General features: G+C 40.6%; 1 protein-coding gene across 5 annotated transcripts in view; it reads right to left on the bottom strand.

Annotated features, from left to right (window-relative positions):
• Nucleotides 1-23,917: 23,917 nt before the first annotated feature.
• Nucleotides 23,918-27,143, bottom strand: part of PCDH9 (protocadherin 9) — a 1,031,874-nt gene continuing 1,028,648 nt past the window's right edge. For all 5 annotated transcript variants that reach the window (XM_042458679.1, XM_042458682.1, XM_042458681.1 and 2 more), the window contains one exon: nucleotides 23,918-26,329. In XM_042458679.1, coding sequence (XP_042314613.1) covers nucleotides 25,956-26,329 — 374 coding nt within the window. In that variant the 3' untranslated portion in view covers nucleotides 23,918-25,955. The remainder of the gene's footprint in view (nucleotides 26,330-27,143) is intronic.

The raw sequence follows: 27,143 nt of genomic DNA, 5'->3' as shown, positions 1-27,143 counted from the left end.
GAAGTGTGTTGGGATATTCAGATATTTTGATGCTACTTTAGATAAAAGATCATCCACTCTCATTTCTGAAAGGAAATAAAGATTTAAAAAAACCCAAGAAGACACCCGATAATACTTTGAAAAGCTAAATATCCCCTTCTTGTATTCATGAGGGGAAATGAACACACATGAAAGCTTTTCCTGAGCAGATTAAGGTTCAAAGTCACCAAGTCCACCAGTTTGTTTCCAAACAACAGCACTACATGAGCAGGGCTTGAGGGCAATGATGCTTTCATATTTGTTCACATTAAAGCTCCTAGTATATTCAATGATTCAGGCATCATGTTAAAGAGTCCTTGATAGACCTACCCTCTACAAATTTCTAATTTAATTTTCTCTTTCTCCTATCTTCATGTAAGCCACCTAAGCTAGAGATCATCATCAAATCTTTTGGTGAAGGAATCCTTAAATTAATTATGCACTCTACCCATAAACACTTTGCTTTTCATTCTGTGCCTCTCCTCCATTTTTATTGGGTGATAACAGAATTCTAGTATTACAAGACAATTGCAAAGTGTGTGGCTGCATTAGAAAATAGTTCAGAGATACTGTTGTTGTGTACCTTATGGTGACTCTTAGGTGAACCTATCACAAGGTTTTCTGGGACTGAAAGTATGTTACTCACCCAAGGTCACCCAGTGGGTTTCCATGGATGAGAGGGTAATTGGACCCTGATCACCAGAGTAGTAGTATCATGCTGAAACCACTATAACATGCTGGTTCTCAGAAACATCAGCTGATCCAAAACAGGATGTCTACATTGCTATGTAGGATATGATCATATTGTCATAGTGCTTCAAAATTGGCATTGATTGCCAATCCATTTCCAAGCTCATTTCAACCTTCTTTTTCTATCCCACAAAACCCTAAATGGCTTTGAGGGAGATACCCCTGAATTTAGTCTTCTCCTATATTCTCCAAGACCTTCCTCTGCATGTCTGACCAAATGGGATCAAATAGTGTTTGGTTACAAAATAAATACTCTTTTCAGAGATGGCACCCTATCTGTGGAATACTGCCTCAGACAGGCTCACATTCTCTCTGCCTTATGGCTATTCCCATGCCAAGTGAAGAACTTTTTATTGTCCTAGGCATATTTTCAGTGCTTCTATATCTCTGCGCTGTGTTACACCTGAATTTAATTTAGTTTTATATGCTGAAATGCTTTAATTTTTTTCCTGCCAGTTTTCTCTTGGTTTTATATTATTATTATTTGATAACTCAGTTATTTCTATATCTCATATTTTAATAAATTGTCCATCATTAAACTTTGATATCAGATGGTTTAAAAGAAAATTTCACCCATCCACCCAGCATGACACAAAACAAAATATCGTCATATGAAGTGCTCCATTTCATCCCAATAGCCAATGTATTTTCCAGATCTCACCTTTCTACCATGTATACAACTGTCAATTTCCATTCTGTGGCTGCTAACCATGTTCAAACTGTTTGGTCTCTCTTCTCTCTCTCTCTCTCATTCGTGTGTGTGTGTGTGTGTGTGAGAGAGAGAGAGAGAGAGAGAGATAATATTGGAATATCATCCCTTTGGGGGAGCTGCTTCATGGGCGGAGTGAAGGCAACAGACACTTCCTTTGGTGGTGGTGGTGGTGGTGATGGTGGGTATTTTTAAAAATCTTTTTTTAAAAAAAACCTGCCTCCTGGCAAACCAAAATATGTCACAAGGAGTGCTTTGGAGGGAAAACAGTTGAGAGGGCAGCCATTAAATAGTGATAGACAAGTGAGCTACAGCATTAGTATGGTCAAAGGGAGAGCCACAGAGTATTGGTTATCTACAAGCTGTCCCTCATTTCAAATAGTCTGGATAGCCTTGGCAACAAACCCCCTGGACTGAAAATGCTGTTGCTCAGTGCCAGGTCAGTGAATGGAAAAACACTCCTGGACCAGGATTGGATGGGTATGCCAACCTGGCAGGTATTACCAAGACCTGTGTGGATGAAGTTGTGGAGGTCAGCCTCTCCCAGCTTTCTCCACCTCTGGAGAAAGTCCTGGGAGCAGAGAGATAGAGGTGTAGTGGTCCATCAGAATATATCTCACCTGGTGTTCTGTCCCACAGGCTCCTGGGTGTGCATATGTGTTTTTTGAAAGTGGATGTTCAGGACAGAATAGAAATTCTGTAGGTGTACCACCCAGCCCACAGCCCAACCATGTCCCTTTCTGAGATGGCTGAGTTGGTCTTGGTGGTAGTGTTGGAGTCCCTTCATCTTGTTGTACTGGGGAACTTCAACATCCATGCAGACACTGTTCTGCCAGGACTTCATGTCCACCATGACAACCATGGAGCTGTGCCAATTAATATCTCATGCCTCCCTTGGTGCAGCCGATAGTCCCATTTGGAACTGTTACAAAAACAACAGAGATCCCAAACAAATCGCTTACATTGGTCTTTAACATTTAATAATATTACTAGATATGCAATGACTGATGATTCCAAAGTTTTAGAACGACCAATTGACAATACTGTGATAGGTATGCCTAAACCAACAGGACACTATCCTGTTGAGGAGATTGTATATATTGCAACTAAAATAATAGTGTGTTTATGAACAAGCGAGTTGGCCAAATCTGCAGTCCGTTTCTGGTGTGACAACATGGCAGTTGTACAAATAGTGAATTCATTAACCTCTCGATCACCTAGGGTTATGAGGTTAATGTACGTGCATTCATATTTCATTGCTTGTCACATAACATTCTCTTCACAGGCTTCCACATCTCTGGAATTGATAATGAGATTCCTGGTTCTCTTTCCCATATGCAGATGGAGTGATTCAGGCAACTAGCTCCAGAGGCAGTGGATTCTCCGGGCCCAATGCCAATGGACATATGGAGTCTTGGAAGAGAAAAGTAGTTTGGGCTTGGGTTTGTCATTGGAAAAGCTATGTCCGGCAGTCAATGGTTTTGTGACATTCCAGAGATGCTCAGGGTTGGCTCACCTATACCCTGTGCCTGTTATCTATGTCTTGTAGTTTTGTGTGTCCTTACATGATAAAGGTTTAGCAATTTTGTCTATATGGGGCAGGATTTCAGCTATAGCCTTTTGGTTGAAGACTCAGGGCATCCATGATACTTCCAGCCATTTTAGGATATGCAAAGTCCTAGAGAGTTAGTCCAAGGAGGGTATAAGAGTGAAGGACCCAGGAAAGACTCTGTCCCCCAATATTTTAAAGAATCTCAGTCTTATTTGGCCATCCATATACACTTCCTGTTATGAGGCTATGCATTTCCATGCAGCCACATTAACTGCCTTTTTTGGAGCACTGAGGATAAATGAACTAGTGGTCACTTCCAAAGGAGATCTATTCAATAAGCTCCTGTTATTACAAGATGTAGACCCAGCTCCATCAGGGATAGCCTGAAGAAAGAGGCTCTGTCATCTTCCGGCCTGAGAGGGAGTGATCAAGCAGACCCAGCTCCACCAGGGATAGCCTGAAGGAAGAGACTCCTCCCTCCTTAACTGTCATCCTCCGGCCTGTGAGGGAGTGATCAGGCAGACCCAGCTGCATCAGGGCTAGCCTGAAGAAAGAGGCTCCTCCCTCCTTAACTGTCATCTTCCGGCCTGAGAGGAAGTGATCAGGTAGACCCAGCTCCATCAGGGCTAGCCTGAAGAAAGAGGCTCCTCCCTCCTTAACTGTCATCTTCCAGCCTGAGAGGGAGTGACCAGGCAGACCCAGCTCCATCAGGGCTAGCCTGAAGAAAGAGGCTCCTCCCTCCTTAACTGTCATCTTCTGACCTCTTATTCCCCTCCAGCTATGCTCTGTGGGGGAGAGGTTTGCGTATCCTAATGAAGTTGTGAGCTATGCTGGCGGTTGTATAATAGCCACTGGTAGGGCCTCCCATGCCAGACAGGTCACAACCGAAGGGTCTGAACAAGAGCGCCAAAGAGCAGGATGGGCTCTCTAGCCTTATGGCAACCATCTTAGGAGAAGGAAAACTCTAATCCCAAACCCGGGCAGATGGTGCTCGTCTAACCCTGTAAGGTTAACCATCTAAGAGAAGGAATCTCTAATCAAACCTACGACCCAAGGACCTCGCTGCCACCGTCCATGCTTGTCAAGGCCTCAGCAGTCGAACCTCTGGTTTAAAGGGTGAGGCCAGTTCTGTGCACGCTGCACTCCACCAGAAAAATCCATTGCACAGGCTTGAAGGATACATCCAACGTCATCAACGCGCTTGTAGAAAGCACGGATGAAGCCTTCCTGAATCTTCGTTCGTGAAGTAAAGCCAGGATGAAGACTACAAGATGTGACTGTATCTAATCAGTCTGTCCGCCTTTTTATCTGCTCCTCCAAGTTAGATGAGGCTGGAAAGGGCAGAGAACTGCAACCACTAGCATGCAGTGATAAATTGTTTTGCTCAATTAGAGCACTAGACAAATTTCTAAAAGTTAGAGGTAATACCCCTAGCCATTTGTTTTGCCATTTGAATGAGCTCCCACTCACCAGGTTTCAATTTTGGTCTGTCACATCAGGAGCATTAGATTGTTTAGGCCTTCATGGGATCAGGTTTGCCACACACTCCTTTTGCATTGGGGCTGCATTTATAGTGGCTGCCTTGGGCATGCATCAACAAGAGATATAGAGGATCGATTGATGGAAATCTCAGGCCTATCGGTCATATTTGTGACCTTTGTCTTATTGGTGCTGTTTTTATTTGATCTGTTTCAGATGTAGTACACCCTGGGTGGATCTGTGGACATATTATGGTGTTCTGGTTGCTCCCCCCCCCTCCCCCCAAGCCAGGAGATGCCATTTCAGAAGCCAGCTGGGGCTGTCAGATAAGGTTATCATTGAATGGAAAAGAAAACATGACCTATGGTGGCACAGGTTCCTGCCAATGTTGTTTGATGAAGGCCAGTTTCTGTCCCCTCATGTATTGGTGATACATTGGGGGGGGGGCAATGATTTAGGTTTGTTGAAGGGCAAGGCCCTAGTTCATCGGGCCATCCACAACATGTGGTACATTAATGAGAAATGGCTTTTTGTTGCACTGTTAGCATTGACGATGTTGCCACGCCAAGTTTGGGCTGGTGGAGGTGATCCATTCCTCCTCCATAGGGCCCACAGAAGGGTGAACAACGAGATCCACATGGCTATGGCTGGAGGACTGGGTTTTTATTTGGCACATAATGATATCGTGCTGCTCAGGCCTGAGCTCTACAGGGAGAATGGCATCCACCTTTCTGAAGTGGGGAACCGGCTATTTCGTTGGGACCTGTAAGCAGGAGTATTGGCCTTTTTAGCCAGCCTTGTAAGGAATAGGGGCTAAGTAGACGCTTGCACCATATCTGTGGCATAGGCGGGGGAGATAGAGGTTCAGATGAACACCTCAGCACCCTCCTAAAATGTGAAGGTAGGTAGCTGGAACTGACGTTTATGTCTGGTGACTAAACATGAAGGGAAAGAGACTTGCCTTGGGGATGGCTTGAGATTTAAAACTCCAATTAAGTCTTGTGAGTTAAGTGGGGGAGTCTTGGGTTGGCCTTCCGGATATGGGCCAGCTGGGAAGCAACCTAATTATGGATTTCCCTTGAGGCTCAGGTGTTTTTGCCCAGGGGAAGCTGGAGAATTGGTCAAGAATCTGACCATCCATCAACTGTTCCCGCACAAGTTTCTCCTCCCGGGTTTTGCAATTCTCAAAGAAATAAGTTTAAATATGTTGCATTAAATAAAGTTTCTGATTTTAGATTCCAGTTCTCTGTGTCTGGTCTCATTATTCAATGAGTTGGTCAGCAAACAGTGTTTTGGTTAGTTTAATAAATCAAACAATGGTTCAGATTTTTTTTCTAGTGTGCAAAAATATTTTAAAAGAATCGCTGGCATCCTGTTGGTTAACCCCAGCTTGTGTAGACCTCAATTATTGTATAGTAAGTCAAGACATATATAAATCCATTTGAATCAATTATTGTATAGTAAGTCAAGACATATATAAATCCATTTGAATCAATGGGTCTACTCTAGTTGGGACTCAGAACAGGATTTGGGTTATTAAATTCAGTTTTTGTTCAGGGGTTGAACAACAAAATATAGACATATAAATAGCACTGCGATTCAAGGTCTTTAAGGAAATCAGTAAATGTGGTACAGTTTCTTAGTAATTGTTACATGGCCTCTTAAAAAGAACTACAAACTGAAAACCATACTCAAATATGCATTAATCATTAATTTTAATAATGGGGGAGGGGTGCCTGGAGAAGTAAGATGAATGTGTTTGCTTGTTGCCATTTATAACATTCCTGTTAGAAGGAGGTTGCATTCAACATATTAATGTGTTTGCCTCTCTCCTAATTTACGATTCCCTTCCCACTTTAATGAGATCTGCTCCTCAGCCCATAAAATAATTGTTATGGTAAACTGACTTTTTAAAATTAGCTACACACCAGTTGGTCCTGAAACCTATTCCTCCAGACTATTCATGCACAAAATACCTTTGTGGAAAGCCCTTTCCAAGTGTGTAATGACTGGAGTGATTCCAGAAGTTCGCCTGCGGAGTCTCTGCATGACTGCCAGAAGAGGAGGCCTTCCTATTTTTTTCCACCACTATGCCATGAAGTCAGAATGGCTGAGATACTGGAATACTCACATAGTTCTTGACCTGACAAGGAAACTAATGACAATTCCTGGTGCCATTTCGAATAAAGATAATAAGATTCACCCTCGAGGAATCAGGATTCCCTTTCCCATATTACAGCTGTTCCTCTTGTGGCCAAGAACCCTTTGTGAAGAATGTAAAGTGACAAGTTGGCTTTCCCTGACGTCTTATGAACACCATCATTGTCTCTCCCCCACCTCAGGATGCTTATAGATAACAAAAGCATCACTATGATTCAAATCTAGGCACTTCAGTTTGAGTTATTAACAATATTAGCTAATGCCACCAACACTAAGTCCCACTTTAAAAGAGACTCAAGCCATATGGATTTCATAGTCTCAGCACAATGAATTTGGCATTTGCTCAAGAAAATGTGTAACACTGTGTGTTGAAAACAGCAGAGTAAAATCAAAGAGGAATGGCAATCCAAAGCACTCACTGAGGACTACATACCTTTTTTTGGACATTGCATATATCTATGTGTGCATTTATTCAATTTCTACCCTACCTTTGGCACTGAAGGCAGTGAAGAATAAAATAAAAGTATAAAAAGTATGGTCAAAAATAAGCATTAAACAAATGAGAAGCAACACATCAATAAAGGGGACAACTACACCATCTCACTTACATGTATTCCCCAAGTACCAGATTAATTCTCAATGGCTTGCTTGAGAAGATTTGACTGCTGATAGATGGACATCACAGAGAGTGATGCCTACTTCTCCTTGGTTGGGCATTCCAAGCTGGAAGCAGCCATTGATAGTTATTTGTTATATCCATACTAAATATAAGTCATCATTCTGTAGGCGATGTATGTAAGTGTAAGTCCACCTTACACCTATGCAAGTCTTTTTGTGGTTGTGGAAAATGGTATTCTCTTCCATCCTCTGTAGCAACCAAAGGCCCTCCCAGGATTCAGCTACACACCAGTAACTGGTTGAGAGTCCTGGAGTTCAGAAAGTCTCTGGCTATGATCCATATGATCCAGATTGATGACATCCTCCACTGAGCCCCAAAAGATCTCAGTAGAAGATGTCATTGGTTGGAGGAGCTGTCACAGCAAAACCATGACTCCTGGAAGTGGGGCTTGGGGAGCTGTAGCAGAGTCCTGCATGCAGACCTCATGCTAGACTGGGCAATGACATAGTATTGACAGGTCTTAGAGTCCTGGATACATTGTCTGGAAATGACTATGCTTTCCTTTCTGTGCAAACTTTAAAGCTATCTCACACACAGAAAGCAGACGATTTTGCCCATTTAGTGGCAGTAGACACATTGAGATTGATCCCAGCATAGATATTGAATAATCTGTAACAATTCTCTGAGAATGTGGAGACCTGGTACATAGAGACTTAAGTGTATTGTAGGTTAGAGTGTGTGGAACTTGAGTCCTACTGGGAGTGATGGTAGTTGCTGAATATATTTTCCATCAAAAATTTGGTTCCTGTTTCCAAGATCTCAAAGATTTCAAAGCTCAGGAAGATGTGTTTGAACAAATGCAATCTTTCAAATATCCACCCCAATGTTGTATAGAGTTTCATAGGTCATAACCAAGACTTTGTATTGTGCCCACAAACTGTTAACCAATGAAGCTGTCTGAACAAACGATCTACTTCCTAATATCTGGCCTAATATCTCTTTTGAGAATCTGCAGAAATTTGTGATTAAAAAGTGAATATTGCTTCCTATGAAGCAATATAAAATTTCTTTAATGTGTACACAATTGCATGCCACCTGCATTTCATAGTTTGTTTATTTCTTTTCTTTCTCTGGCCATCACCATCCTTACTTGTAAGACTGCCTGTGGGAAGAGGCTTTGTCTTTGGTATCACGGTTCTGTCAGGGTGGACACACTACCATTCTTCCCAGAGCTGAAAGAGAAGGTGGTGGTAGCAGTCAGAACTCTGCTGCAGTTGCACACTACAAAATACATTGGCTTAAAAAAAATTAAATGAATGAATGAATGAATAAATAAATAAATATCAGATCACCCCTCCCCCTCCCACAGAAAAACCAGGGATCAGATTGCAGGCCTCAAAATGTCCACCTGCAAACAAGATGGCAAACTGGGACAATTGTTTCCACCTGTATGCAGCTGATCTTAAATCCTTGGAAATAGGTATATGGAATATGATGGACAAGACTTGCTGAAATGCAGTTTGCACTATTTTCCCCCCGTTATGGGCACAGGAAGGGGACATCAAGCAGTTCCCATTCAGTTCTGAGGTGCGTCCTTTGACTTGAACGGAAGTCTTCCAGCTGAGCAAAATGGCGTGTCTCAACACTGGATGGGAACAGCTTGGCACTAGGTGATGGAATGGGGCCATTTTGAGGACACTTTGGTGTGCTGAAAAATGCATTTTTTTCTCAACCTTGCACAGCCCTGAGTGGTCCCTTCCCATGCCCATAACGGAGGGGGGGGGGAGGAATGTGTGTGATAAGATACTCAGTCTTTCCTTCCTACTTTCCTTACCCATTTCAGTATACCAAGTGTGTATATCCCAATACTATCCCAAGAGACAAGGGCCGCTTTACATATTGTGCTTTTCTGAATGAATTACACAGTTTTATCTGAACAAAGGTCACTTGGCCCTGTGCATGTTAATACCAGCCAAATTGAATTATAATCACCAGGAAATGAGCTGCTGTGTCTTATTTGCTTGAGTGATGTGAAGATTCTTTAATGGTTTGATGAGAAACAGTTAAGAATTTTTAAAATTCAGGAGTTAGAAAAAATATATTAAGAAAGAACAGCAGTCATTTAGCCTGGGACTTGAGACCTATATGTTTCAGTCCTATCCATCCACCAGGGGACTTAAGACCACTCTTTGTCTCCCAGGAAGAGCATCATAGCAAGAGGAATATCAGTCCAGCATCATTCGTCATTCAGAAAAACAGAGGCTGCAAGAAACTTTTGTTTTTCACCCTCTCCCTGCCAGACAGAATACTTCATTGCTATTGATAGTGGCCTTGGGACTAGAGAGCTGAAGGAAATCTCATTATGGTCTCATTTATCAGCCCAGGGATCAAGGGAAGCTGCACCTCCTCTCTTTAAGACAGAACATAATGACAAGGGAGGGACAAGTCTGGCCTACCATATATTGGCTGACTTTCTTCTTTACTTCAGTGCCTTAGGGTGCATCTATACCATGCGTAATCTGGGGCCAGTCCAGAGCATTATGCCACAAACTGGACTCAGACAGGCCATGATGCTATATGCATCTGATGTGATGCTGTGTCATTGTGCACATGGGCCAGCTGGGCCAAGAGTGCATCGGCCTGGTTGGCCCATCCCCTTTTCCTCAATGCTGCTGCCATCACTGTAGCTTCCCTCAGCCAAGCAGTTCCCTGCAAGAGCTTGGATGGCACTGTCACTTCTACTGAAGTCAGAACAGAGCACACTGCCATGTGCTCAACAAGAAGGAGGTTGCTTTATCCTGCCTTCATTGATCACGCAAGTGCCCCATTCTGACCTCAGCAGAAGTGATGTCGACAGCAAGACTCTCACAGGAAGAAGCTTGGCGGCAGCGGCCTGTTTTCAGAGTCACTGCCACCACTTCCCTGCAGGTAATTGCTCTGTGTAAAGCTTGCCCATTGTCTTGCTGTTTCTGCAGATGCCAGAAAGGGGCACTAGTGCAATTAATGAGGAAAGGGTAGCTCAACCCCCTCCTTGTTGGTCACATCTCTAGCCAGCCATTTCTGTCCTCAACAGAAGCAGCACTGTGCTGAGCAGGCTTTACACACAGAGTGTCTGTCCATGTGGCCATTTTGGCAGCAGTTCTGAAGACAGGTCATCCCCTTTCCCTACATTGCTTCAGTGTGGTGAAGGGGGATGGCATGCACAATCCAGCAGTCCATGTGCCAAAATAATCTGATGCCACTCTAGAGTTTCTGGGAAATATCGAGTTGTTCCCTGGCTTTGCTTATTTCAAAGCTGCCAGGTTAAGAGGCAAGAAAATTAAAATAATAAATATAAAAAGTAATATCTCCCTAGAAGTAGCCATAGAATCATAGAATCGTAGAATCATAGAGTTGGAAGAGACCACATACATTGTGGGGACTTCCTATACTGGCTTCAGGGAGAGGTCGGCATTTTTCTCCAATGTAGACATGACACTGCTTTAGGTAACACTTGCCTCTTATGCCAAGGTAGCTAAGGTGGTTTGCGTGATTGTCTATTTGTCTAACAATTCATCTTCGAATGAGACACCAATCACTTTGGATGTAATTATACCATTTGACATAGCTTCTATGTGACTGAGTTAATGTTTAAATGACTGAATGACAAGGGAAGAAGCCAAAAGTATGGCTCTTTCTTGGGAAAACCAGAAATTATTCCAACAAAAGGACCAATGCTATCAACCTCCTATCAGATTGGTGGTGGTGATAATGGCCATTGTTGCTCCTTCTTCTTCAGGCATGTCAAAGACAGGATGCTAGCCATGGTCTTTCAAATAGCTTGGACCCAAGCCATATAGGCTGGATTATTTATATATCACTAATTATATGGGAAGCATTTGGACAATGTTCAAATCCATTTGCATTAATGGAAGGTGCAGCTGGAAGCCTAGAAGCAACTGTAAAATCGGAGGTTACTATTCTGGTCCTGGTTGGAGACAGCCCTGCCACTAGGCAGACTGAGGCAGCTGGGAGAAGCAGTATTCTTCTTTACAGCTATACACGGGTGTGTGATCCCACAGATCCATGTGACTGGCACCGTCTCTCCTACTAAGGTCAGAATCTGCACTACTGTTCTTAGGTATTGTGGAGGATACTATTCCTTTCGCAGCATTCAGTTGACAATTCTCTCAACTGTCATTCTTTGGAATGGAGGAAGGGATATAATCTTGTCCTTTGGCAGCAAAATGTCCTGAGTCATGCCTCTTCCTGCAAAGGAGCAAATGAGGCCTAGGCACTGCCTAGCATTGGCCAAGCAATACTTGATATAGTTAGAATTCTGAATCCTTCAGGATTCATGGACAAGGAAAAGGTTAATAAAATACTTTTGAAAAATGAAACTCAAATCTGTTGTGACTTTTTAAAAGCCCCTTCAGGCACTTTTTTTTTTTTAAAGTGACTCAACAGAACATCTAAAATATTGCTTCTTTGAATTGTCTCAACTTCAAACGATTTTAAAATGTATCCAATGTCAATCTTCCTTTTGCATGGCTCAATGTCACAATGTTACAAAGGGAATAAAGCCCACCATGAAAGAAATCAAACAATCCATTGGGGGTGTGGAATGGATGAGTGGGAAGAGCCGTATCAAAAGCAACCTCAGGCAAATGACATAAACAACCTCCTTGAAATAGAATTGTAAATCAAAACAATAATAAAAATAGCATTGAAATGCAAAATCAAGTTCATTAGAAACCAGGCAAAGGAAAATGAAATCATTATAAGTATGTTGCTGATGCATATACACATAAATAACTGGCTGCAAAAAAACTTCCAAGTTATTGAATCATGCGATATATGTGTTATGTAAAAACAAAAAGAAAGGGTAGGAAAAAGAGTCCAGATGACACATTATGAAGAAAGGGGGGGGGGGGGGAGGCTTCAATACACTTTTCCATACATACATAAACCTACACTTTCATTTGCTTCATCTGGACTGAATATGAAGCAGTTCTAAATTACATCTGCAGGAACAAATTCATATCAGTCCTATCAAAACCAATGAGAAAAGTAAATTGTATCTAACAGAAGTCCAACAGATTTAAAAAGAGTTTGGGTATATGACTAACACCATCTACATTGGGCCCTAGATCCGCTAACAGAATTCATAAAAGTTTGGCTTGAAAATGTAAGTTTGTTTTTTGTTTTTTAAAGAAAATCTTCAAACATTATTTTAAAATGTCAAACAAGATCTGGCCAAACTGAAGCACTTTTAAGCAGTATTGATCCCAAAAGAAAAGTTAAGCCTATACTTATATCTCGCATATCAAAATCAAAGGGACTCTCATGTGCTTCAGTTTGGCCTTTTTTGCTCTTGATCTTTGATACTCGAAGACTTTGTCTCTTTAGATTATCTCCCTCAGATGAAGTCGAGTCTTCCCTTTACACAAGCTATTCTATCTATGATAAAATAGGGATGATAATACTTATTTTGCTGGCATTTTAAAGACACCATTAATCTTTACAGTATTCTTCTTGTGCAATACCCAGGAGTCTAATTCTGCTGCAAAATTCAGAACTGATGGATAAAAGGCCTTTCCATTCCAATCCTGTTTGTTATACATTTTCTAGGACAGTGGATAATTGTGTTACAAGTGGAAGCAAGCAAGCAAGCAAGGAAGGAAGGAAGGAAGGAAGGAAAAGGAAGGAAATAATATAGCATGATAGGCTCCGATTAAACTGTTTTGCTAAGCAAAAACAACAATTTAAAAGAAATATGATGCTGTGGAATGGTTATGGTTAAGTAATAGAGTAGACTGCCATTTTTAAAGCTTAAGTGCTTATCAAATGATAGAATTTGCTTCCTTTGAATAATCATCTTGAAACTGTTGATAGGGTGCTTATTCATTTGGTGATAGTCACAAAAATTGTGATAGGGTCCTGAATCAGATCCATCCAAATGGTAATCTAGTAAGGGGAAAGCAGTTTACTAGCAGTAAACTGGTAACCTGCCAGTTTTGTTTCTTTTGCAGCCCCCATGGAGGGAAGAGATAGCAAAAATGATGTTTCCCCTGGTTGAATGTCATAAATTTGTGTGGCACATACCATCTTGGTGCCCACAATCCTAAAGACCACTAGTAGCTAATAAGGGTGTAGAATGAGCTCTTTCTACTGCCACATCTCTGTTATATTTCAAATCAATAATTGCACTGGCTTTGGGAAGTCACTGTTATTGCCTTGAAACTACAGCAGTCCAATTATTTATGCAGCACAGATTGTTGTTGTTGCTGCTGTTTTAAAAAGCTAGTTTCCCAGTCGATTAAAAACCACTTTTTAAAATCAGACTAAGCTGTCCTTCTCTCTTGTGAGATATAATTATATCCTACCTGCAAGGAGATAATCTAGCATATTTTGGACAAGATACCACTTCTAATGATTCCTGTTTCTGCTGAGACAGGTCACAATAGTTTCTGGCACCAGATGTTTGGGTCTACAATTCCCTTAATTTCAGAGCTTTCAAAAAAAGAGTGCTGTAGGTCTGGACACTATGGCTTGGAGTTTTACCTGTTTATAGCAGTGAAATACATAGAAGCCCTGGTGGCACAGTGGTTAAATACTGTAGCCACTCACTCACAAACCACAAGGTTGTGAGTTCAATACCAGCCAGGGGCTCAAGGTCGACTCAGCCTGGCATCCTTCCATAGATCATTGAAATGACTACCCAGCTTTTGGGGAGCAATTGGCTTATGTATTGTAAACCGCCTAGGAAGTGCTTAAGTGCACTTATAAGCAGTATAGAAATGTACTTGCTATTACTATACATAGCAGTATTATCAGATGGAGTAGAATGATACAGTCTAACAGCCTTTGGAAATGGCAATGTTTATGATGGACTGCTTGATTTCACCCAAGATTGCATTAGAATACATTTAGAAAATAAGAACATAACTGTAGGGAAGTCCATCTGAAGAAACCTACAGATTAGCAGGGCTGAAGGCACTGTAAAAAAAAAAAAGGTCATTTCATGGATAGACAACTATCACACACATCCTTCCAAGACAATTGTTCTGGTCTTCAGCTCCTTGCAGTAAGGGCATGGGGCATTTCCACCACATGTGGGAAGGGGCTCTTGCTGGTGTTTTGTAAATTAAGTTCAAGTACATGACTGCTTATCAGTGTTGACCTCAATAAGAACATTTTGATAAATGCCAAAGCACTGTTTTAAGGCAAGGCACAATAGATTCAACAGCTTTGTTAACTCCATTGTCTTCATATCTTATCTGTCTGCTACCTGCTTAGCTAGTGTTGTGAGATGGTTTTGTGAACTAAAGGTTTTGTTTGGAGCAAAACGGATGGCCCCTTTGCAGCGGGTTCCAGGCAGCTAAGGGGCATGTTTAGATAACAACCCCCTTTTTTTTCCCTCACCATCCTACTGGATCTTTCTACTGTTCCCTGGGGGGCATACCATTCACTTTGGGAAATCACTGTATACCTTATACACATAGCCTGAAGATAATTTTTAACACAATACTTTTAGTAGTTCTGTGAATGAAATAAAGCTTGTGTACCTTGAACCATCAGAAATCAAAGGTGTCAAATCTTCATCCATTCATGTGAACAATTTTATATTTTGGAATATTGCATTTTGGATTCCAGATAAGAGAGAGCCAACTTGTATATTCTTTGCACCTGTCAATATTTTGAATCTGTGGCTGACATCTATCAATATCTGATGTTTCATAGAATACACACACACACACACACACACACACACACACACACACACCAATATCTGGAACAGGTGAGTTTTTATATTTTATGTGATTTTATATTATATTTTACTCTATATATTTTATGTGATATATATATATAGATGTTTTAATTGTTTGAATTTTATAATAATTTTAAAGGTTTTATCTGTGAGCTGCTTTGGATCCCTCTGGGGAGAAAAACAGGATATAAATGAAACAAACAAACAAACAAACAGTGGCTGACACTCAACCACTAGATACAAGACACTAGTCCTGATTGCTAGACACTAGCACTGATAGCTAATACTGCTATTTCGTAAGGGCTTTCACACTTTGTTCATTTGAGGGATGCTTTTTTTCTGATCAAGAGTCATAGATGCCATAACAGACAGTGTGCTGTAGGGAGTAAAGTGTTGGAACGGGCCTCAGGAGTTTAATGTTCATGTTCCCCACTGAGTTATAAAATGCTCAGATGACCTTGGCCTCTCAACCTCTCTTCAGTTTTTCTTTCTTGTCATATATACCACATTGTGATGACTGGGAAATGCAGAATATACAACAAATAAATAGTGTCTGCTTATGTTGAAGAGGTTTCTCAGTATGTTCTACTACAGTAACATAGGACAGTAATGGATCTCACTATTCACCATTGTGAATGAGGAGTAGGCTGTAGTAGAGCACACCAAAGCAGAGGAAGGTTAGTAGAAATGTTCAATTGTCTTTTACCCTGTCATGTTAATCTGTTACAACAAATGCTTCTTTATTTGTTCTTGTAATGTTAATCTATTGTAGCACAAGTCACAGGGCTTTACAACACCTTAAAGTCTAATTTTATCTTCAGATTGGCTTTTCTAAACCTCAGACCATTTGACCAGATGCTGAAGTGGACTGTCTCTGCAAAGGTTTGAAATGTAATATATTTGTACTTTCAGTATCTTCAAAATATCTTCAAAGCTGATTGGCACACTAATTTCAAGGATAATTTATTAGAATGAAAAATTATTTGGGGAGCCATAAGTCGACAGGTGACCTGAAGGCATACACACATTGTGTAAAAGGCTACTGGTATTTATGATATGATGCCAACTTCCTTTTTCAGTAAACTGACTCTGATTTTTGAAAGGTGATACAAATTTGTAACACCATCTGAAATGAATGCTTAAAGAAATGCTTGTTAATGTATTGCTGGTTTATAGTGGGAAATCTATGAAATTAAGTAGTTTAAACCAGAAATGGCCAAAAGCTAGATCACAGTCAGAAACTTCTGTTAGATGTCTAATTACTTTGCAGTAGATCATCAAGGGCACATTGCATAATAATAGTGGCAGACCAAAATCGCCTCTCGTTGTCCTGAGTGTATGCATTTGTGTCTAGTTGCTGGTTGTGTGTGTATGCATGCTTTCAGGTCACTTCCACTTTATGGTAACTCTGTGGTCTTAAACCTATCACAAGGTTTCCTTGGTAAGATTTATTCAGAGAGAGGTTCCCTTTACCTTCCTCTGAGGCTGAGAGGATGTGACTTGCCCATGGTCACTCATTGGGTTTCTATGGCCAAGCAGGGATTCAAACCATAGTTTTCAGAGTCCAATGCTTAATAATATTGTATATTTTAAATTTTGTATGTTTTAAAGTGTGTGTGTCTGTGTGCGTGTGTGTGTGTTGTGAGCCGCTTTGGGTCCAAACTTAGGGAAAAGATGGAATAAAATAAATAAACAAACCAGTACATTACACAAATTCAGTGAATGAGAATGTATACTTGGAGAAAAAGCAGGAATAGACCAGGGAGATCTATACACACATAGTAAAGTGATGATCACACTACACCACTCTTTTGCTTAATATCAACTTTGTACACCCGGTGGTGGATCTGTGAATGTGCTTGCTTATCTTACAACAGAGTATGCACACTGTGATTGTTTCTTCATTCCCAGTGTAGAAAATGGAACACTAAAAAAAATAACCTCTGATGAATAGCTACATATCATCCAAGAATGCCCAGCTGCACACTAAGTGGTTACATTTGCAAACTTCCATTATCTATTCCAAACATTAACCAAATATGGAAGTTACACCATAGATAAAAAAGTACAACCACTTTCATAAAAGAATTCCTCTATGCAACCAGCAGCCAACAGTTACTTAGTCCCACACTTACATTGATGACAGCAAGACAACTGAAGGCCTGCATCTTTACCGGTTATGAATTTAGGATGGGGAGAGGTGCCAAAAAGTCTTACAGATTAAACTTGCATGAACCACAGTTGATGATTTCATCAGTGCATCCTGGAACAAACAAAGTGTAGCTGAACTGCAGTCAGCATTATTAGAGGCAGCAAAGATAGTTGTGCTTTTTGATTTTCTGACACTGTGCAATTTTTAGTATGAGTACAACTATTGTCTTTCTCCTGCTGTCTCCTGTCCCTTTTCATTTGGCTCTTGGGAGTGTAAGACCACATGGTGGTCAGTAATTATGCATGATCCCAATCAATAATGTAGTTATAACCTCAAACAGCAGATACTAGAAGTGTCCTAGGATCATAAGCATTTGATTTCAGGTATGGAACATTTCCTTTAGAAAGTATTCTCCACTTTAAAGAAAAATAATAATCCAACCTATGCAAAGCAGAATAAACCACCCCCCAAAAAAAAACTGGTTAGCAAATGTCAGGAGAAATTATATTTCAGAAAACTGAATTGTAGTACCCTGAGACATAAAGTTAGATAGGTGTACACAAATATTAAGAAACAGGAATAATCACATTAAATACAGAAGCAGAAATTTGAAAAAGAGGCAGGAGGGGTAAAATGGTTAAACTGTAGGCTTTTGGTTGCAGATACACATTTATAATTGAAAAAGCTCTACAAGTAGATAATAAACTGTGCAGAATTTCATGGAATATGTTTTAATCCAAGCACTTTATCGCATGGGCCCTAGAACAGGCCCATCACGTTCCATAAAGGGAGCGTGACGGGAACTGGATGGGGCTAAGAATGGATCTTACCACACAGGGGAACTCCGCCGCTGCCACCGGACGTTCCCATCACATTCTACATCCATTCCAGAAGGTGCGTTTTTTGAGAACACTTCTCAAAAATCGTGCCCTCTGGAACGGATGTAGAACGTGATGGGAATATCCGGTGGCAGTGGTAGCGTTCCCCTGTGTGGTAAGATCCATTCTTAGCCCCATCCCATTCTCATCATGCTCCCTTTATGGAACATGACGGGCCTGTTCTAGGGCCCTTGCGATAAAGTTCCAAGTCGAAAAACCACCATATTTGCTATCTATCTATCTATCTATCTATCTATCTATCTATCATCTATCTATCTATCTGCTACCTACCGAGTGATATGATCATAAGTGGGGTGACATCTTATGGGGTGGTTTACTCACTGTCCATTTCAAGATGCTGTGATTCCCCATGCCCCACCCCACCCCCAGAGTACCTCTGCAATCTCTCTGCTGTGGCTGTTGGTGGGGATGGGATGCTGTTACCGCCTGGGGGGTCCCTTCTGGGTTTGACAGGACTGCTGGCTGTGCCAGGAAAGGAGGCACCACCACTAGTAGTGATGGCCATGGACTCTTGCCCTTCCCCAGAAGAAAGTCCAGGACAGGGCAGCAGGGGGGAAGGGAGGGTAAGATGGCAGTGGTATGCCAGGCAGCTGGGCAGAGGTAAGGGGTGGGAAGGTGGGCACGAGGAGGTAGGTGGATGTTTAGCACTCTGGGGAGGTTCAAAGTTGCTGCAAGGTCACCAGTTGGGTCCTCTTCTTCTTCCTCCTCTTCTGCAACCTCCCTGCCCCTTTTTGCAGGGCAGGAGGTATCCCTGGGGGCTCAGTCAGGGCTTCCTCTTACCCTTGCTTTTGCTCTGCAGGTGGGGGAGGAAACCAAGGCTGGATTCCCTACCTCTGTCAGTGGTCCTCATGCACTAAAGCTGCAAGATGACTACCTGCCTGGGAGGTGACATCATGAGTTATCACACTGGTGTGACACCAACCCTAGTGACACTACTATAAGAATGGATCATGTACAATGCAGTGGCATCCAGCATTAGTCTAGCAGTGTGCTTTAAGTTGCAAGGTGGAATGAAGGGGATCTTTAGAGCTTCTGGAGGAAAGAATGGGCAGGGGAGAATAATACTCTTGCAGGACATCCATGTATGTGGGTTTATAGGCAGGTTTGTGTGTCTTATGCATTAACTGATGTAGAGAACATCAACTAGGAAAGAGATTGCTGAGGGGAAACAGCTGGTATGAAAAGAACTATTCCCTCTGCACTTTCTTCATTATAGAGCTGTAAGCATTGCTTTCAAATAAACACATTTAGTGTCTTGTTCCGTATCATGCAGGGCTTTATTTGGTTTATGTTGTGCATCTGTTTTTAACTTCAGGTAGCCACCTCTTCTTTTCAAATATAGGAAAAAAGTCAATCCACGAAGGTCAGGATGACCCACTACTTGGGAGGTCAGACCCACTTCTTTTTTACATCTAGTTTTCTATCTGCAAGGAACATTATTGTACTTTATCCTTTATTCTTTATTTGGTTCATTTTGTACAAAGGAATATTTCAGAATATGAACCACTCACCTACAGTCTGAAGCATTCTGGGCCTAATGATTGTTTCCTCACCTGTTTGGTGAAGATGGATGAGGGCTCCAAACCTTACATCAAGAAATGTAGGGAACACAATTCTTCCATTAATTGTCAATAATTAGGACACAAATTTGCATGACTAAAGGTGAGGACTTGTTATCCCTTTAGAGGCTTAGCCATCGGAACATTGATCATTTCCAGTGAAATGTAAGATGCCTGAATTCCTTGTTTATTTACCTGCTTGCATTTCTAAAGCAGCCATTCAGATTTTATCTTGAATGTCAACACTAAAAGAGTTACCAGAAAGATGCTGGAACTGCCCATTCACCTCATTTTTTTGAGCTTAGAAGAAAAGGAAATAGTGTCATAAATTTTTGAAAGGCATATTTCTCACCCAGACTGTCTATTATTTTTAGAAATGAGGTAGGAGAAGATCATTTCCTGAGGCTCCTAACTTCAAAGGCCTGTAGTACATGTTACCCACTGGAACTCTTGAGTTCCCATCCAAGTGCTAACCAGAGCTGACCTTGCTTAGCTTCCAAAATCAAGTGCCTTTGGGGTATTTAAGACATTGTGCTGTTTATCTCCAGTGTTTTATAGAACTGCACTAAGAGAATTCAGCTGTTACCTGGCTTCACTCTGTGTGTATGTATGTGTTTCTCTCTGTGTATGTATGCTTATGTGCATGGACATGCAACTACACACATGTATATGTACATATAAAAATATAGGGTGTATACATTAATGGATTTATACATACCTAAAACATTCTATCTATCTAAATTATTTTTTTCAAATTACTACTCACTGTGCACATTTTAGCCTGGAAATAAACACTCATAATCTTAATACAATAACATTTACTCATTGTTCAGACCATTATTGTTTTTATTTTGCTACTTGTATGCCAATCTATTTTCTGAAGTTAAAAAAGAGACAAAACCCACGAGAAGTCTACCACTGTTTATATATTTTCCTACAAGCATACAAAATCCTGCTGCATGCTTCTCAAAGGAAGGGGGTTTCCCTGCTGAGAAGAGGCTTCTAGAAGTGACAGAAACAAAGCCTCTAGACACAGCCAAGCAAGCTCACTGTTAATCACCCCTTAATGCCTGGCTCTGGTTCATGTGATCCTAACAAGCATTTGAATGGTCCCTTGGGCTGATCTGCATGCTCATCCTCTGTCACAGGAGGAAAAGTGCCCTTTCTCTGCCACATTGTTGAATCCCTGTCAGGATGTAAACTAAGGGCTTATTTAGAGATATATAGGATTTACAGTGCAGTGTCAGAGTGCCAGTGGGACTGTGCCAGCCCACTGGTTGGAAATGAAGGCATATTCACAAAGTATGTATGTATGGCCAAGTTTAGATCTATTGAAGTCCATGGCACGGCTCCCACTGCCTTTAATTGGATTTAGATCAAGTTCTTGCCTCATTTCCATATTAAAGCTGCTCCTCAAATGCTTTTTTTCTTAATGAACACAATTCTTTCATAAGCTGGTTTAAGATGTTCAAGGTTTAAGATTACCAAGAAAAATGTAAGTGCACACTATCATGAAGACAGTGATTTTCACTTTGTTTTACCAAGATTACTAGTCATAATGTGTTAGATTTTTATGTTTCTCTATGGTTATATAGGATTGACAGGCAAACTATGGTCAGTTTTATGGTCAATTTTTAGCATTTTCCTTCTGTATCTTGTTGACATTTTCATATGTTATGATACCAGATTCACACGTTACTCAACCTTCTGCAGAAGGCACAGTCAAATGAACAATGTCACTTTGATAATCATGCTGTCAAAGCCTGTTTGCAGATGAAGATTTCTCATCAAAATTTTTGAGTTTCAACAGAAATAACTGTTAAGCACTATCATGACATTTAATCACAGTTTCCCTTTGAAAACTAATCATTTACCACTCAATTAATAAGAATTTTCATATTAATTCAGAGAGTTCTTTGGGGTGAAATATTTATCAGGAAAGGAAGAAAGTGTGTGTGTGTGTGTGTGTTGTGTATTCCATATATAATGCCTATGTTAATTATCTGACATCTCTTCAGCATAGTGTGAATATCTGCATGTGGATTTAGACCACGCATAGACATATACCCTCCCTTCAACTTGCTGTAAAGCTCTTGAAGGCAAGCAGGTTGGATTAAAGTAGCAGCAGGCTACCTCCCCATAGCCAGAGTTATAATGAATATATCATTGCTGAGACCCCTGGAACACCCTATTTGATCTCAGCACCAATGACACCAATTTGTAGTCTGGATATGAGGCATGTAGCCAGATGCTTCTCCAGTCCTGACTGCTTGCCATGAAGCATGAAACAGAACCTTATTGCACTCACTTTCCCTCCATTCCGTTCCTATTCACAAATCAGACAGGTCATGAAATGAGATGAGGGCTGATGCTACCGCATTCAGTTTACCACTCAATATGTTAACATACTGGGAACAATTGCTATCACACAGCAGTACTTGAGAAGGCAACATGTTATCATTTTTGGATCTGGCTGTGAATGGATATCACCGCACAGCCAGGTCTCTTCCCAAGTGAAACCCATTCTTTACCATGTTTCTGGGCATGTGTACTTCTGAAAGAGGATTTGGTGTGAAGTTCAATGGGAGGGTATTTCTACAGAGCAGGAACACAGAAAAAGAAGAAAATTGCTCTCCTGTTTTTTATTTTAAAATGTTGCAAGGAGAAATGCCCTTACTGAAATGCTTGATAGTGACGAAGTTATATCATGGGCTAATTCTCACACTTTATGCTGATTTCCAATTTCAAAATGGATGTTAATCATCTATGGCCCCTCTGAGTCCCTTCTCCTCCTTGATCCTTTCTATGGGAAGCCCAAGGAGAGGATCAGGGCGGAGAAGGCAAGATGTGTCTTGCCCTCTCCCAAGACACTTCTCCTCACTGATCCTTTCTCTGGACAGCCCAATACTACTGAGGGGAACAACAGGAATTCCCCATTCCATCTTGACAGGAACAGTAGTAAGGGAAGTATATGGTAAGTCAGGAGAAGGGTTTTCACCCCATGTCATGAGATGGGGATGTAATTGGGATGCCATAATTATCGCACACACCTGGAGTAATGGCCTCAGAATATTTTCTGGGAAAGGAAAACAGAACACAATCATTAGAGCAATTTCACGTGAGCAGAAGGAGAAAAATGTTTTACAAATGAAGCTTTGTGATAAAATCAATTCTGTTCCATCCTCGTTCAAACCACAAAACGTTTCACAAAATTTGTGTGATAAGCTTCATAGACATGCAAAGCAGCTTCAGGACTTTGCAGTAAGTGATGGGAGAGAGAGATTTGGGTGCTGCAAAAGAAGGAATTGAGTATCAATCACCACAGTATCTAAAAAGGACATCCACCTGTGGGAGGGATATACTCATGTATGTGTGTGTGTCTTTGTCCCTAACTGAACGCTGGCAGTGTTTTACACATATTTCCTTTGTATGTAGAACAGAGCTCAGAAAAATGCTATGTTTGCCTCCACTAGTTGTGTAGTGTAAAAAAGAAAAAAAGAAACCTTTTGCAGCTCTGAAATAAAATTATGATGAAAGTGAACAATAATCTCTGGCAACAAAATCTGGAAATGAATTACTGTGATAAACTTTCCTGAAACTTTGCCAGCACTCATATGTTTTCTACAATAACCTCTACATCATCATCAAGAGAGGTCAGAGAAAAGGCTCAGTCAGAGATGCATGCAGATGGGCAGTCCTTACCTCATATTTGACACCCAGTTTTCTGCTAATGCTAAACTCAGAAGAAGAGTTCAAGTCCTGCTTTGTTTGCTTTTCATTTATACATTCCTTGTTTGAAATCGTGCTCTTCTCTATGCCTGTGCCCATTCTGATAATTGTCCTCACCTGTAACAGATCAGTATTTCTCCTCAAACATATGTGCTATCTGCACTGCACAAATAATGTAATTTGACAATGCTTTAATCACCATGGCTCAATGCTATGGAATCCTGGGATTTGTAATTTTGTGAAAGATTTCACCTTCTCTTTCAGAAAGCTCTGGTGCCACAACAAACTGTAAATCCAGTGGTTCCTTAGAATGAAACTATGGCACTTAAAGCAGTGTCAAACTGCATTAATTCTGAGTGCACTTCAAACACTAGGTACTGCCAACTTCTTCAAGCTGTACCACGCCTGGAAGAGGGAATAGGTGAACAGAGATTTTTTGAGGGGGCACGTGTTTCGTAAGGATAGACCTAAGGAGGCATTAGGCAAAGAACTCCCACAAGACAATCAGGAATTCAGAACATTTATTGCAAGAGCTGAATAACTGTAAATAACGTTGAACTGGCAAAGCAGTAACAAGGATAACTGTTTAGATATTTATTCGGTCAAAGTCATCAAACACCCCTCACAAACTGACATAAGTACCGCAGGAAGCAATGCACCCCTAGCCCATTTTATGCTTGTATCGTGTGGAGGAAAGAAAATGTGAACTGCTATATACAAAATAACTTCAGTTAGTTTTAGTTTTATTTATTTACTTTTTGGTAAGAACAAATTAACCATTGATATTAACTACCTTCCTTTGTTGTATTTAAGACTGATGTTTAACTGTGGCATAAGATAATTTTTGCTTTATTTTCCCTTAAAGGATTGATTTTTCCCCTATGTTGCATGCTATTTGTTTAAATCGTCTGTCATGCCTTAAGAAAAGAAAAGAAAATGTCTAAAAACATTTGGATTAGGATTTGTTAGACGTGCAACTGAGATCTTATTAACATTAGGTGTCACTTTCCTGAATTGACTTAAGTGACACAACACTGGTACCTGCCAGGTATTGACCAACTATGATAACAAACAGTTAAACAGCAAGAATTAGAGATTGAACCCTTTCATTTCCCCCAACTAGCCTACCAGGAGAATGCTTGGTTACATAATGAAGGCACAACACATTAAATATTTTGTGGCTATGATCTAAAAACACTTGTGTTACTACAACATCAATGCAGATGGAGATCAACACAACCGCTGCCATTTGAGCAATACAAACTGTCTTAGGTATAGACACACACCTGGCCCAATTATAAAATAAAGCAACCATCCAATACTGGTACTGAGTACAATGCACCAGGATATTTGCTTGCATGAACTCCACTGAAATGAAAGCATCGCCCCTCCACATCAATGAGACTCAGGCAGCAAAATTTCATAGTGGATTGTGCTCCACCTAATTTTCATTAACATTTCTCTAAAGTGTGGTTGCAACTGACAACAGAGACTTTTTTTTTAAAAAAAGCCACTCATTCAGCTGCTGCCACAGTTGATGTCCTCTTTTTGCCCATTTGCTTTACAAATCGGAACAGCAAAATAACTTTTTTAAAAAAAGCCCTTGCCTCATGTGCATGTATATTTAAGAATTGGTAAATAGTGTTTGTTCATTAGAATAATAGTAAAATAATAGATTCCCCTCCCGCCCTTTTATTCAGTTTTTAACACAAGTGTTTTGAGTTCCTTGGAACATTGTGTGTCAGACAGACTACTAACACAGAAACACCATCACCAAAAGAAACATTATTTTTAAAAAAAGAACAAGAGGAAGCAAATGAAATAAAGTAGAAAAAAAGCAACTGTGAAACACAGAATTATGCTACAGTATCCTTTTAAAGTGAACATTATAATTACACAAAAGTTATTAATAATAATAGATCCTATTTACAAGTACTTGAACACTGATTGACTTAACAAGTGTCCACTAACATTGTTAATAGCACAGTAGGTTTAATGTTTGTAATTTTAGTTGTTTTGTTTCAATAAACATATCAAGTATAGCAGTCCCAGCACAAGATCAATGCCAACAATAACACAATTTTCTAATCGGATATGCTTGCTAAGAATTGCAATTCACCTTCTCCTTTTTTCTCTCTCTCACACTCTCACTCACCTATCCACTCACTCACTCACTCAATCGCTCACTCACTCTCTTTCTTTCTGTCTTCAAATGTGTCTTCTACTGTTCACAGCAGCAGTCCAGGGTAAAAAAAGAAGAAGTAGAAGAAGAAGAAAGGAAAGCAAACAAACCTCCCACCCCTTACCCCAAATAAATTGAAAATGTAAGATATTTGCAAACTGGAGAAATTCTCTGTAAGAGTTTGATTATGTCTATTTAACAAAACCACACAACTAGTAGAAATGCTTTTGTTTTTGTATTGTAGTTCCATTGAGCTACCACAAAGTTATGCATATCTCTGCTATGTGACGCATAGTTCTAGAGGTCTACTCAGTACATAAAGCTCTGACACACACACACACACACAGTATTAGCAAATCTAATTAGGCTAAAGTCACTGTTCCAGAGAAGCCATTCCTTATAGCTGGTTCTCCTTTGGACTCTCCACTGCTCCCGATGCCTGCTTATAGGACTTCAAGTTAGCCAAAGGAATATCAGTCATGTGATTGCCAGGGTTGAAATGGCCTTCACCGGAGCCAAACTGCTTTCGGTCACTGAATTGGTTTCTGTTGCTGTCTTCTTTCCAGGTTCTTGTCAATGTGTGTCCATTTACCAGTTTATCCTTCTTAACCCATTCCTTCTGAGGTGCAAAGGTGGAAAGTGGAGACTTTGGCTGCTGGTATGAACTTAAAGTGGGAGGCATCCAACAGTTGTCTGAATGACCCAGGACAAGGCATTCTTGAGTACACATCTCAGTAGCTTCTGCTAATCCTCGAGGCCCAAGAGGTCCATCTGCAGTAAAGTATAGGAAAGCATCAAGGAAGTGGAGTGGGGGAGAGAAGAGGGAGGGAGAGAGAGAGAGAGAGAAATATGTGAATTTTCAAAAGAGATATCGCTTATTACTAGGTATTGTTACTTTAGTTTGGCACACTTTTGGTTTGAATTGTAAAAACAAAAACAAAAAAACAGCCCTCACAATGTGGCAGAAATTGTTAACGATTTCTAAAATAGGAGCTACGAGGACATTTAGATGTAATTCATAGTGAATGCAGACAGGTTCACATTGATGACTTTGGTTACAATCTGAATGAAACAAAAGTTTGACTGACAGCACCTGTAATCTTTAAAAATTGTTTCACACCAAAATGGACCAACAACAGAAATTTGCCTTTAAAAGTGGCCAAGCTTCCCAATAAATTCTGAACATGCAAAGAGAGAGAGAGAGAGAGAGAGAGAGTTTAAAATGCAAACATGAGTTTTTAGATCAAGTCTACTCAAAAACAGTTCATAAATGTTCACTTTAGAGTGGGGGAAATATGGAAAACTGAAGTAACCTGAGAATCTGATGGATTATTTCCAAACCTCAAAACAGGGGCTGTACAGACAGCTCCTAAGGGGTGTCAGGATGCCTCCCCTTTCCTAGCCAGATTGGGGCCAGAGCATTGTGATACCTCCCATTGTGTGGTGGGGTTTGCAGTGTCATGCCAGCATGGGGGCAGAGTCAAGGTGTGTGGCATGTAGTCGCCATGCCCCAACTCTGCCCCAGTGCTGGTGTTTGTCACTGGTCAATACAGCCTCATTTTAGTTCCCATTAGATCAAGTTTTT

This window comes from Sceloporus undulatus, chromosome 3 (genome assembly GCF_019175285.1).
Source record: "Sceloporus undulatus isolate JIND9_A2432 ecotype Alabama chromosome 3, SceUnd_v1.1, whole genome shotgun sequence".
In the NCBI taxonomy this organism is placed as follows: domain Eukaryota; kingdom Metazoa; phylum Chordata; class Lepidosauria; order Squamata; family Phrynosomatidae; genus Sceloporus; species Sceloporus undulatus.
This window is presented reverse-complemented; position numbering and strand designations above follow the sequence as displayed.